Genomic DNA, 14,026 nt, shown 5'->3' with positions numbered 1-14,026 from the left:
CATTTACAGGTCAGATTTGGAATCTCTGCTGTAAAATGAGATTTTAAATGAATTAAAGGGAGGCAAATGCTGTAATAAAAAGGACATGCATAAACGGTAGTTGTTTCCCTTGTTTGAACCATGCTAAATCCTTAAAAATGCCAATTTCCAGTAACTGTGACCTGCACCTGTGACCTTGACCTTTGATCTAGTGACCTCAAAATCAATAGGGGTAATCTGCGAGTCATGATCAATGTACCTATGAAGTTTCATGATCCTAGCCCCAAGCGTTATTGAGTTATCATCCGGAAACCACCTGGTGGACGGACCGACCGACCGACAGACCGACATGAACAAAGCAATATACCCCCTCTTCTTCGAAGGGGGGCATAAGAAGTAGTAGTAGTAGTTGTAGTAGTAGTAGTAGTAGAAGTAGTAGTAGTAGTAGTAGTAGTAGAAGTAGCAGTAGCAGTAGCAGCAGCATTACAATACCAATACTTAAGAAATGATCAAATAGGAAAAGGTAACCTAGCACTGGCAGTAAATATGGGGCTCATTTACATGTACAGGTCAGATTTGGAATCTCTGCTGTAAAATGAGATTTTAAATGAATTAATGGGAGGCAAATGCTGTAATAAAAAGGACATGCATAAACGGTAGTTGTTTCCCTTGTTTGAACCATGCTAAATCCTTAAAATGCCTATTTCCAGTAACTGTGACCTTCACCTGTGACCTTTGACCTAGTGACCTCAAAATCAATAGGGGTCATCTGCGAGTCATGATCAATGTACCTATGAAGTTTCATGATCCTAGCCCCAAGCGTTCTTGAGTTATCATCCGGAAACCACCTGGTGGACGGACCGACCGACCGACCGACCGACATGAGCAAAGCAATATACCCCCTCTTCTTCGAAGGGGGGCATAAAAATCATGATGTTTTCATCCATGACAATGATGTATATTATCGCACTAGGTAAACGGTGAAATCTTGCGAGACGATATATAGCTTACATTGCACCAACTGTTGTCGGCAAAAGTAGGAGAACGGCGAAAATAGGTGACACGACGATACATCATAACCTTGCTGTTACCTGTAACTTGTAAGTATGATAATATGATTCAAAGTTTACTTACTTACTTTTACAAAAACGCGTATACGTGTACAGATAAATAAGGCTCATGTACTAATTATAAGAAACCAAGTGAGAAAAAATCAGCTAATAACAACTTTAAATTCTTCATTGTTTACCTGAAAAGTAAGCCATCTTTTTATATTGTCGAATGAGATCATTGTAATGACGTCATCAAGTGCGCGTTGTTGATATTTGTAGAGCATGCTCGATTGAAGTCGGAACTGTTCCCTAATTAAGTTCGAACTGAGTCAAAGATTCCGTCAATCGATTAAAATTGATCGTGCAGAATAATGCCTAGAAAATTTAATTAATTAGCTTAATGTCCCGTTATTTTCAAATATAACGGAAATGACATACACATGTATATAAGTGTGGTCACGCACATGATACACAAATTATATTGCAAAATCAGGCATTCGCGTCGAATTCGATAACATGTTGCCGGTCTCAGCTTGCTATGTCTTCTATGAAGCGAAAAGGAAACAGCGCCGCGCCACCTTTTGTCGTGCAAAGGTCGGAACTGTAACAGAAAGGAATCCCAGAGCATCCCGTGCAAATGGAGTTCTACATGTGCGTGTCGTTGGAACTCGCAAACAATGCCATTGATGTTCATAGGCCTGTATCCGGAATAAATACCTTTACTTCAGTTCTGGTGCAAAATACAAGACCGGTATGAGACCGCTATTTTATTTTTCCGAAAGCACATCTGTTATCACTCGTAAGAATTACTGTAGCTGGCGATCTTGTAAGGTATATAAACAGTCATAAAAACTTTCATTTGAGTTTGATTTCTTTATTTTTTGTCAAGAACATTTTATAGATCTTCTGTGTAAAAGGTATCATTTAACATACAAAATAACTGCTAAAATTGCGGATTTTATGGATATGTATTTTTAACGTGTATGATTATATTTAATTTTAGATATAAAAATGGACAGAAACAAAGAATACTTATATTGAATTCGGTATATAAAGTGTTTATGCATTTACCATTTTGTAAATGTAAGCTAGCAGTTTGTAGGAATGATGTATAAGTAATGATTTTTATACCAAATAATATGCGACTGTGTGGGATCACTCTATTGTCAATACTTGTTATGAAAACCCCAACATTTTTTTCACTTGTGTCGCTCGCATTTTTAAAATGTATTGCTGAAAGAAGACAGAAACTTGCTTTTGTCTGTATTTTGCTAAATCTTTTTGTAACGAGATGAGTTGTGGCCTATTTTCGAAAAAAAAACATTGTTGAGTACATCCGTATTTTAGAATATATTTTCTACACAACCGAAGTTATGGCTCCCTTTAAAGCAACTCATTTTCGGTTTTTACTAACAAATATTGTTGCTAGTGGGCTGAAACTTAACCTGCGTAAAAACTTTTGCGCTTTCATATGTTTTCCCCTCTTTTTCCGACGTAAGCGTTTTTAGACTACAGCCGAATGACGGGACACGCATGTCCTATGGATACTTTTCTAGTTATACTTACATGATTAAGGTAAAGGCTAAACATTTTTAAGGTTTGAATTTATATGCCCCGGTACCCCTATAACTACTATAGATGTTCAACTTGAAATATATATTTCGTAACATCAGATCTGAAGACTTACAGAAAACGTACATGATAATATTAATCCGTTCTGAAGAGTTGCTGAATTCATTGGGGGTAGGACATGCTGGGGCCACTCGTGGGGTATGACATGCCGGGGCCACTCCTCTGCTCAAGTTTTGCCACAAATCGCTGTTGCGGCAGCAGTTTTGTATCAGCTCATAAGGTCGACGCACTGTGACCACATAAAGGAGCTAACACAGAAGGCTACACTATCTCAGTTTAGGAGTAGGATGGGCAATTTAAAAGGGTTAAACAAGGCTATAACAGTACGTGATGTAATACTACAATTGAGCCAATCTGTTGTTCTGCACATCGATGGAATCATTAGACGTCCTCAAACGATGCTCAGGTAGTCCATTGACTCTTGGTGCATATCTGCGTAAATGAGACGTTACTTTCTCACTGACTGGAAAGGCGCCTAATAGTTAACTGGTAAACTTCCCAAATTGTAAGAGATAAACGTTGGTTTTTTCCACTTACCTGACCGAAAATATTTTTTGTGCCGACCGATAACACATTTTTGTCAGTCTGCTGTAATTTTGTTCGTATGTAGCTTATATGGATTACATGTTTGGCCAGTTGGTCAAGGTCGCTGTTTCTAAAAATTAAAATATAGTTTTCACTCAATGAATTTTGGACTGAATGGCGGTATTGTGTTTTTATTTTCTGTGTAGGCAGCTTATATGGATACCTTGTTTGCACATTCACTTTATTCACCTCAATTAATTTGTAAGCTTTTGAAAATCATATTTCACGGCATGACCACATGCCTTCTTTTTATTTATAAAAGTTCATCTTTTGCATAACATCGACTATATATGTGCAGCAGATGTTCGATTACAATATGTCTGTGTTGTCATTTTTTTGGTAATTTACCGAAAAAGGTACTTTTACTATCAAAGCAGAAGAAATAGTCTTTGGGCAGCTCTCGTATTGACACTAGAGTGATCCCACACAGTCGCATATTATTTGGTATAGAAATCATTACTTATAAAGCATTCCTACGAACTGCTAGCTTACGTGCCAACGTGCACATGCTGTCTAAAATTGTGCGTAAAGGTTCAGCCCTTAGCCACAATACTGTTAACTTAACGCGCGACGAAATTCAAAAATGTATATATTATTTGCTAAAGAAGGGGGCATCAACTATTAGAAATGTTAAACGTATCCGAAACAAAATATTGAGCTGCGTAAGTTCATATTCTGGTTAATATGTTTGCACTTTTTCATTTCTCTAGCATCAATCCTTATACGCGAGACACAAATGTGGGACGGAGTAACGGACGGACAATGGCAAATATATATCCCCCTCATAAAATGGGGACATAATGCATGAAAGTGTTATGGGCCTTGGTTTAAGCAGTGAACCCCATCACAGTCATTTGTGAATATTCAATTGAATACCTCAAGTAAAAACACGAGTTTCTGCTCGCAAATCTTAACCTAGCATTACGCCGACAAACAAGTGAGTAGTTCATACCTTGAACAATTCGACCTTAAAATGTCAACTTTTTCAAAAAAAAGTACCATTAACATCCATAGCGCATCTGCACCCAATTACCGCTCGATTGGTCATTGTCGGCTCGGGTACTACTTGCATGTACACCGGTACTCTCAAGTATACTTACATATACTGTACCCTGGGTACTCTTAAGTATACTTACATACATGTATACTTAAATATACTAAAACGTACCCGGGAAATTAAACGCTAAATCGGTTGTTTTCAGCTATTTTATAAAAATTAATTATTTTCACATTTATGTCAATTTTCTGTAAAATGACCTCTATATTATCGAAACTCATACTCAAAAAGCATGTTGATACATTTTTTTTTTATAGAGAAGTTTGTTTAAAGGGGCCGTTAAACAGATTTAACGTTTTGGTAAATTGAAAAAAAAATAAAAAAAGTTGTTTCAAATTCGCAAATTTTCGTTTTACTTATATATTTTAGGAAATAGTAATACTGATCATATACCATGCTCTTAAATCTATTATATGCATCTTTTGACGATTTGAAAACCTGAAAATTATAGAGGGTCGCGTGATGCAAAACGATTTAATAATTTGGAAAGTTCTGTTGTTTTCCTTATATTTTGGGAAACTACAAGGATTGCTTATATAGGTAAAAAATACATCCGCTCTAAGCATGAGCATGGATGGTCTAGTGGTCTAGGAGGGAGACTTTTTACTCCTGGACTCCAGGGGTCAGTGGTTTGAGTGGTTACTTTTTTTCCTTTTTTAAATTGTATTCTTGAATTTTTACTGGAAATTTTAGATCAAATGTTTGAATTTATCAATGTAAAGCATTTAATGACAAGCTTCAATACATCCCAAAATCTGTTAAACGGCCCCTTTTAAGATAATCGGTAGCGCGTTTTACGACATCGGATTTTGGGCAGGAATACAACTCAGGTGCAGTCTAGTATCGACCGGGTACTATTAAGTATATTTACCGTACCCGGGGTACATGTAAGTATACTTAAGAGTACCCGGGGTACATGTAAGTAGTACCCGAGCCGACAATGACCAATCGAGTCCAATTACAAATTTGAACACAATCACTTGCCGATGATCATGATTTAAATTAACCGTAACATAAGATGCTATTTCTGTTAGGGTACATAGCAGGACGTGAAATAAAACTAATGCTTTATCATCTTTCAATTATCTTAGACCAGAATTAAAAACGTGTTTTATTTCATAACAATAGTTAATAAACAATGCATGAAGAAACATGTTTGAATGGTAAATACATTTTTTCATCAACCAAATAAAAACGCACAGGTAACCGAAATTACTTTTTATTCCATGCACATTCTTTTAACCGTCTTGAATAAAGAGATACAATTATTTTGGTTTGCATGCGCACATTTCTTTATCAATCACCAACACAGAGCGTTTAATCCTTCATGTTGCGACTGTTTCGCTTGTTCATCTTTCCCAGCATGCGGAAAACGTTTTTCTTGAGTTCCTTCTGTTTCTTCGTGCGCACAGCGTCCACTTTGGCGCGCTGTTTCTGGTGGTCAGCTACGCGATCTCTCATCTGCCGATGCTCCATACGACACTTGTGCTCGTGAATACTCTTCAGTTTGCGCACCATCTTTGAAATCTGCAAACGTAACATGACAAAAGACATTTTACCAATTTTCGCTAATTAGATGCATCCGTTCATAAAAAGTTAAACTTATACACACAATGTCAAAATTCTTAGTTTACAAAGCTCCAGCATGACGCTGTTTTCTTGTTCTAATTTCATTCCAGTTCCATGAGTAAATCGTTATCTTAAATGTGTGTTATTAATACTGTGTGTTTTATACTCCGCACATTCAGTTTGATTTTCGTTTTATTTGTATAATTCAAGTTATAGAGATCTACTACATGACAATAACGTTCAATTGCGATATAAAGCGTTTTCATTTAAATGACCTCCTAAGTAAGTGTCATGTCCGTTTATTTGTTCAGGAAACTGGCACGTGTGTTAATTACAGAAATAACTAGTTGACACGGCCAACTTAACCATGCTAAAATCAATAACATAATACCCGTTTGTTCAATTTCATCAAACCTTTCACTCTATACACATGTAAAACAATCGATTTTGTCCGTTTATTTGTAAAGAAAATGGCACGTGTGTAAATTACAAAAATAACTAGTTGACACAGCCAACCATGCTAAAATCAATCAAATAATACATGTTTGTTCAATTTCATACCCTTCACTTTATATACATGTAAAGTCGTTTTTTGTTTAATATTATGGATAATCAGCCATTTGTGTAAATGGCTTAAATAATTGCATGTTTACGTTGTATAGAAACTTTGATAGCAGTAGTAGTATACATGGTAATAGTGGTAAATGTCACATTGTTTATAAACAGGCTAAGTAATTACTATGTAATAGTTTAGTACTTGCAATGTGATTCAAAACTTTGTAACAGTGATACACATGCTAACCTCAGCAAGTAATAATTACTTGATAATAGCAGCAAATGTTCTTATAAATCTTCTAAATAGCTGACACATCATGTTATGGTAATGAAATTTGTAAACGCACAAAAAATGTAATTTTATTATTGTTAAAACCATATTAAAACAATTATTTATGAACATCATAACAATATACAGTGTAGCCTGCCCACCTTTGCCTCGTGAGGTTCCCGGATGACAGCAACCCTCTGTACAGTCTCCTTCTTCTCCATGGCAACCCGAGGCGTGTCCTTGAAGGGCAGCAGTTTCTGCAGTTGCTTAGGAATCACCAGCGGTGTGTAGATCCTTGTCTTGCGCTCAATGGCCTGGGGTGGCAACATTTAAGCATAACTTTCTGATTAATGTAACTATTATTTTCAATAAATAAACACAAAAACCTTGTACATGTAAATTGCAGAAGTAGAAAAATAATTGATTTATGGTATTAAAAGATTTTGTTGGGAAACAAGTTTTAGATGTTAATATGAATTCATATTCCCTAGATGGATAGTGTCGCAGTGTGGCTGTGGTACCTTGTACACACTGTCCTGTGAAAATTCAGCCTTGGCACCTCTCTCCCTTCGTAGCTGTCCTACAGTCTTCATTCCTGTCCAAGCTTGTTTCTGGTCGCCAGGCAACAACAGGCTGGTTACTGGATTGTAAAACTGAGGCACTTCCACTGGATACCAGCTACGTAGGAACACTATGTCTGCAATTAACAGACATACACTTCAATGATCAATTGTATTTCTCTCAAGACTTTGAATATGATGACATAAATTAAATATAAAGACACATATTATTGAAATTTTCTCAAACAATTCAGTTTTTACCACTGAGGAGAATCTTGTCTTCAAATGTCGCCCTGTAAGATCCTTCAGGGGTTTTAGAAGCTTTCTTGATCTGGCCTCGAATTCCGCTGACTGTTCTGACACTGGCTCCTTCAAATTTTGCCACTTCCAGACTAGAGTTAAACATGCCCTGAAAGTGAAGATTTTAAATTTATTTTGTAATGTGTTCTCTTAACATCAAACAAGCCATGCTATTCTGATTTGAGACACATGTAAAAACAAGAGGGCCAGTGTTCCTATGGTGCTCATTTGAGCTTTCAAGGAACTTAACTGTTCTTGGCAGGAAGTGTTCACTAGGTTTAACAATTAAACTTAATAAACACCTGGCAGCCATGTTTTTTTTACAAACCTCTATCATTTTTAACTCAGTCCAGATATATTAATAACACATTTTTAATACTCTCATCAATTTTAATGATGAGTGGGCTGCAAATGAGATTTATTGAGCATTCAATGGTTTTACTATAGCCAATTAAGGAAAAATGCTCCGCCTCCTGTAAGCAAAGTTTCCAATAAGCAGAAATCATATCTCACTCTGCAGAAAAATCATGTGAACTAATTTTCAGACCAAGTTTCATAAGTATTAGGAAAAAATGACACCTCAAGAGTGTTAAAACCCTTCTTTAATTTGACCAAGTGACCTAAAAACTTAATAAAATAAATTGGTTTATGACCCCTTTGATACAGTTCTATACTTGAGCTGTTATTGGGAAAAAATGATCTGACCAAGTTTCATGAAGACTTGGCATCTAGAGCTTTCATAATCTTTTTTTATTATTTTTACCTGAATACATAGTTTGTGACCCCAGGTGACCATCTATGAAACTCACAAGTTGCCTCACTTGTTGGTTCAAGCTACCATACAGCTGCAGCCGAAAATGTAATTTGCTTGAAGAAGACTTGTTTGTTAAGTTATGGTGGATACAAAAAGATACATTAGACACCCTTGGATATTAATTTATGGGACTTAATGTTCCCTGTGAGAAGCACATTGAAAACTGAACCTCAAATAAATGTCTCAAGCAAAGGACAAGATATTAAGTGAGGGTGGAGCTGGTTTGAAACCTGCAGCCCCTGGATTGTTGCCAGTGTTAATGACAAGACCACATATCCACAATGGAAAGCTTCCATGAGAAGCCTGCTTGGTACCTGTATGAAGGCTGTCTTGTTGTAGATCTTCAGAGGTGTGCCAGTCAGCTTCAGTTTCTTCACGATCTGCATGGACTTGTCCAGCTCCTGAACCACACCAGTCCCCGCTATGCGGAAATCAGCCTGCACAAAAATATCACAGGAGTCTGATTAAACAGACTCAAATAATCTTCATTTATATGAAATGTCACTGGCTTGTCTGAAATACCCACTGCATGCCTAATTTTTTTTTGAAACTAAAGGGTAAAATCTGTTATATTTAATAAGCGAGAGTTACAGATCGTGTGTGCTCCATTAAAATCTTTATAAATGTGAAGTCTCAAGTTGATACTAGTCAGTTGTTGAGATATGTACAAAAGTAAAACACCTCCAGATGGCCATATGGCCCAACAGACAACCTGTTTCCAGAATATCCCCACTATTTCAATTTTGGTGTGTTTTGGGGTATAAAGAGCTGATCTTTCTGTTATAAATTGTCAAGACACTTTGGAAAACACTTCATAGTATAATTAAACACTTTACTTGTAACTTATATTTATTCCAGAAGTAGTGACATTTAATTAAAAGTATATCTTGATTGATATGCATTTTAATTAAAAGTGTGTTTTGTCTAAACCCCAAAAGAAGAACATATAAATATTAATATAACAAGAGCACCGCAAAACGGTGGCACACTTGGCTGCGGATGCAGTTTTGAATAAATGAAAGCTTGTCAGAATTATTATTTTTAGAGGTCAGTGACCTTGACCTTTGACCTAGTTACCCAAAAATGGGTGTGGCATGAAGAACTCATCAAGGTGCAGCTACATATAAAGTTTAAAGTTGTAGGTTGAAGCACTTTGGTTTTAGAGCCTATGTTCAAAACCTTGACAAAAATTTAAGGTTTTAGCACAACACGGATGACCCGACACAACGAGCTGGCTATGACAATACCTCGGGTTTTCTCTGAAAACAGTCCAGCTAATAAAATGATTATAACAATACTGTTATTATTACTGCTATTGTTAAATAATACATTATGCAGGCACATATTATTTTTCCAGATCTGCATAGTATGGTACTCACTGTGACTTGAGCTACATTTTCAACTGCTAGTAACCCTGTTCCTTGTGGAGTAATGGGCCCTGAAAAGAAAATGTAAAATTTCAGAAATTATTGCACTTTATGCTTGCATTTTAAGTTTTAAATCACAATTATTCTTAGATCCTATCTTATTAAACATTGTGAAACAGATTGTACATCATGTTACATGTTACAAGGAAGTATCAAATCTATATCACATATGTTTATTTTGATTGTATCTAATATTTCATTCAAATAAGGAATACATTGATTCATTATTTACATTTTTTATAATTTGTTTGATAAAACAGAACCCAGAACAATACAAACCATGATGTATCAAGTTCCATCATTCAATTATGAATATGCTCCATATAGACCATGATATCCCATGATTTATCAAGTTACATCTAAATACAATCATACATTTTATGCCTGTTATACACTCAAAAGACAGCCAAATAGATCCATATATTCTCACCCCAGAATGAGGCATGGCAGTGCATGTGCTCTGGTGTGTACTTAAGAAGTCGGTTCCTCATGTTGTGGTCCTGTATGGAGTAGAGAGGCATGGACTGGAACCGGCGCCAGCCTAGAGAGAATATCAACGGATTCTGTGTCTTCAGGATCCTCTTGTGCCAGCGGTGCTTCTTGAAACGGGTCTAGGAATACAAGAATTAACTCCAGCATCAAGCAATCACAAACATAACAACAAAAGTGAGTAAATTGCTTTTATTCAACTCCTATGGGATAAGGCTTTCATGTGCAACTCATTGCAGCATTTTGATAATTTCAGCAATGCCTGTAGGCTGGTTGTTCAGATTTTTAAGCTTTACTTGATGAACATAACATACATGTAACATGCATCCTGGGCAATGCTGAATTGTTGGATTTTTCACCCTTTTTGAACAGTATTTCAATCATATCAAGGTGGTAACTTTACTAAATTGCACTTTGCCTGGGATAGCTTGTTTACCAGTACAAATTGCACACTTATTATGTCGCTCTGTAACTGTAAACTGCCCTACTTGAATCAGAGGTAGGGGAAGAAGCTCAAGAAAGGATGTCATGAACAATCCCTACACAAGTTGTGTGGCCTTAGCAGAAATGGAACTGGTAATCCTTGCATTTGTAGTCCAGCACCTACCAGTGGAGCTAGTGGGTGCATCCAAATAACAATACATACATAACTATTACCTGTACATATCCCACATTATTTTCCACACTGAGAAGCCCTCCCAATATGACAGGGAAGGTGGGATCAAAGTTGGTCACAAACTCGCAGGGCACGTTGTGTATCTCCACGCGGACATACATGCCGGCGCGGAAGCCCTCGTATTGCACACGCTGCTCATCCTCCATGTCCTCAAACACTGACCGGTTCATCTGAGATCAAAATAGAAGTGAGCCTCAAAATGTGAAAATGGGGCTTATTGCATGTGCATGAAGTTTTGTCCCAGATCAGCCTGTGCAGTCTGTACAGTCTAATCTGGGACAAGACTTTTCACTAAACCATGAGAACGTCATGTAACAAAAACACTCAGATACAGTCTTTTAAATTATATTCAATATCACAGCCTCACAAAAAAAACTCTTCATTCAATATAACAGGACACTGTTACAATTTGAGAGCTGAAGATTGCATGAGAAAAATTGAAAGCTGTAGTGTACATGAGATAAATTGAGAGCTGTAGTGTATGTGAGACAAATTGAGGGTTGTATTTTACGTATGACTAATTCAGAGATGTAGTGTATGTGAGACAAATTGAGAACTGTAGTATATGTGAGACAGATAGGGAGCTGTAGTGTGTGTCAAATTGAGAGCTGTAGCATGAGGCAAATTGAGAGCTGTAGTGTTAGTATGACAGATTGAAAGCTGTAGTGTACATTTGACAAATTGAGAGCTGTTGTGTGAGACAGATTGAAAGCTGTAGTGTAAGTTAGACAAATTGAGAGCTGTAGTGTACATGAGACTAATTGAGAGCTGTTGTGTAAGTGAGACAAATTGAGAGCTGTTCTGTAAGTGGAACAAATTGAGAGTTGTTATGTGAGACAAATTGAGAGTTGTAGTGTAAATGAGACAGATTGAGAGCTGTAGTGCGAGACAAATTGAGAGCTGTAGTGCGAGACGAATTGACAGCTGTAGTGTGAGACAAATTGAGAGCTGCAGTGTAAGTGAGACAGATTGAGAGCTCAGCTGTAGTGTAAGTGTAACAGATTGAGAGCTGTAGTGCGAGACAAATTGAGAGCTGTAGTGTAAGTGAGACAGATTGAGAGCTGTAGTGCGAGACAAGTTGAGAGCTGTAGTGCGAGACAAATTGAGAGCTGTAGTGTGAGACAAATTGAGAGCTGTAACAGATTGAGAGCTGCAGTGTGTGACAGATTGAGAGTTGTAGTGTACATTAGACAAATTGAGAGATGTTGTGTGAGACAGATTGAGAACTATAGTGTGAGACAGATTGAAAGCTGTAGTGTAAGTGTAACAGATTGAGAATTGTAGTGTACATGAGACAAAGTCAGACAGATTGAGAGCTGTAGAGTAAGTGCAACAGATTGAGAGTTGAAGTGTACATGAGACAAAGTCAGAGTTTTAGTTTACATGAGACAAATTTAGATCTGTAGTTCAAGTGGTCAAAATAAAGAGCTGTAGTGTACATGAGAAAAATTGAGAGCTGTATTCTAAGTGAGACAATTGAGTTCTAGTGTGTGTGAGACAAATTCAAACCTGTAGTTTAAGCGGCCAAATTGAGAGTTGTAGTGTAAGACAGATTGAAAGCTGTAGTGTACATGAGACAAAATGAGAGCTGTAGTGTACATGAGACAAAATGAGAGCTGTAGTGTACATGAGACAAAATGAGAGCTGTAGTGTACATGAGACAAAATGAGAGCTGTAGTGTACATGAGACAAAATGAGAGCTGTAGTGTACATGAGACAAAATGACAGCTGTAGTGTACATGAGACAAAATGAGAGCTGTAGTGTACATGAGACAAAATGAGAGCTGTAGTGTTCATCAGACAAAATGAGAGCTGTAGTGTACATGAGATAAAATGAGAGCTGTAGTGTACTTGAGACAAAACTTGAGACAAAATGAGAGCTGTAGTGTACATGAGACAAAACTTGAGACAAAATGAGAGCTGTAGTGTACATGAGACTAAATGAGAGCTGTAGTGTACATGAGACAAAACTTGAGACACAATGAGAGCTGTAGTGTACATGAGACAAAATGAGCGCTGTAGTGTACATCAGACAAAATAAGAGCTGTAGTGACATGAGACAAAATGAGAGCTGTAGTGTACATGAGACAAAATGAGAGCTGAGTGTACATGAGACAAAATGAGAGCTGTAGTGTACATCAGACAAAACTTGAGACAAAATGAAAGCTGCAGTGTACATGAAAAAATGGAAAAGTTGTTGTGTACGTGAAACAAATTGAAAGTTGTACTGTACCTGAGCCTGTTTCTCGTTCTCCTCTTTCCAATTATCATAGAACTCTGTGTCCCCCTTCATGTCATATGTAGAGTCAAACATCTCCTTCAACTTGCGCTTCTTGTCAGCACGACGCTCCTCTGATGTCATTTCCTTCTTTGTTTTCTTCTTTGGTTCACCTTCTGTCAAACATATGTTTGTCATAATCTCAGTTGTATTTACTAATGGTCCCATCAAAATGTTTAAATCTTCTGACCATTTTTTTAATATTAAATAGTAAACTGGAACTACTACACCTTGAAGCTAAAGAGTAGATAACACTCTTCAATAAATTGAATAATTAGAGAACACTACAAACTGATGAAGAAATAAAGACAAATTATTCTTGGTTATATTGAAGGAGGAAGGGCATGTTCATTTTTAGAAAGCCTGCATAAGCATAACATAAATTAAATACAAATTCATGTCTATTCCAAAATAGAACAAATATTTGATTGCAATTTTCCCCCTCAAGTCTGAGATATACCAATATCTTTATTGATTAAATGTTTTAGTAAAAATTGGGCATGAAATGTTTAGCAATTTTACACTTAAATTAATAACACATTTTTAGTTTTAAGTTAATTGCTTAAGAAATGTGGATGTTGTTAAAGTTTTGTTCTCTACACTCTTAAAAGAATTTTAGACTTCTGCAATACAAAAAAATAAGTTCAATGGCATATAGATCTAAAACGTTTTGGTCCAGTCCTTGGAAATTAATAAAATGTCTTCCATGTCTACACATCATATGATGACATATTAAAAGTTTTAAATTAATGGCTTAAGAAATGAGAAAGTAGTAAGTCCAC

The 14,026-nt window shown here is 36.6% G+C and overlaps 1 protein-coding gene across 2 annotated transcripts in view; it reads right to left on the bottom strand.

The window, feature by feature from the left end:
- Window positions 1–5,508: 5,508 nt before the first annotated feature.
- Window positions 5,509–14,026, bottom strand: part of LOC127866308 (ribosome biogenesis protein BMS1 homolog) — a 30,993-nt gene continuing 22,475 nt past the window's right edge. For both annotated transcript variants that reach the window (XM_052406775.1, XM_052406776.1), the window contains exons 14-22: window positions 13,200–13,360; window positions 10,948–11,136; window positions 10,232–10,412; window positions 9,754–9,812; window positions 8,689–8,811; window positions 7,522–7,669; window positions 7,222–7,397; window positions 6,862–7,014; window positions 5,509–5,832 (exon numbers count right to left, since the gene is read on the bottom strand). In XM_052406775.1, coding sequence (XP_052262735.1) covers window positions 5,623–5,832; window positions 6,862–7,014; window positions 7,222–7,397; window positions 7,522–7,669; window positions 8,689–8,811; window positions 9,754–9,812; window positions 10,232–10,412; window positions 10,948–11,136; window positions 13,200–13,360 — 1,400 coding nt within the window. In that variant the 3' untranslated portion in view covers window positions 5,509–5,622. The remainder of the gene's footprint in view (window positions 5,833–6,861; window positions 7,015–7,221; window positions 7,398–7,521; window positions 7,670–8,688; window positions 8,812–9,753; window positions 9,813–10,231; window positions 10,413–10,947; window positions 11,137–13,199; window positions 13,361–14,026) is intronic.

The sequence above is a fragment of the Dreissena polymorpha genome, chromosome 2 (genome assembly GCF_020536995.1).
Source record: "Dreissena polymorpha isolate Duluth1 chromosome 2, UMN_Dpol_1.0, whole genome shotgun sequence".
Lineage (NCBI taxonomy): Eukaryota > Metazoa > Mollusca > Bivalvia > Myida > Dreissenidae > Dreissena > Dreissena polymorpha.
Note: the sequence above shows the minus strand (reverse complement) of the source record. Positions and strands in the feature narration are given on the sequence as shown.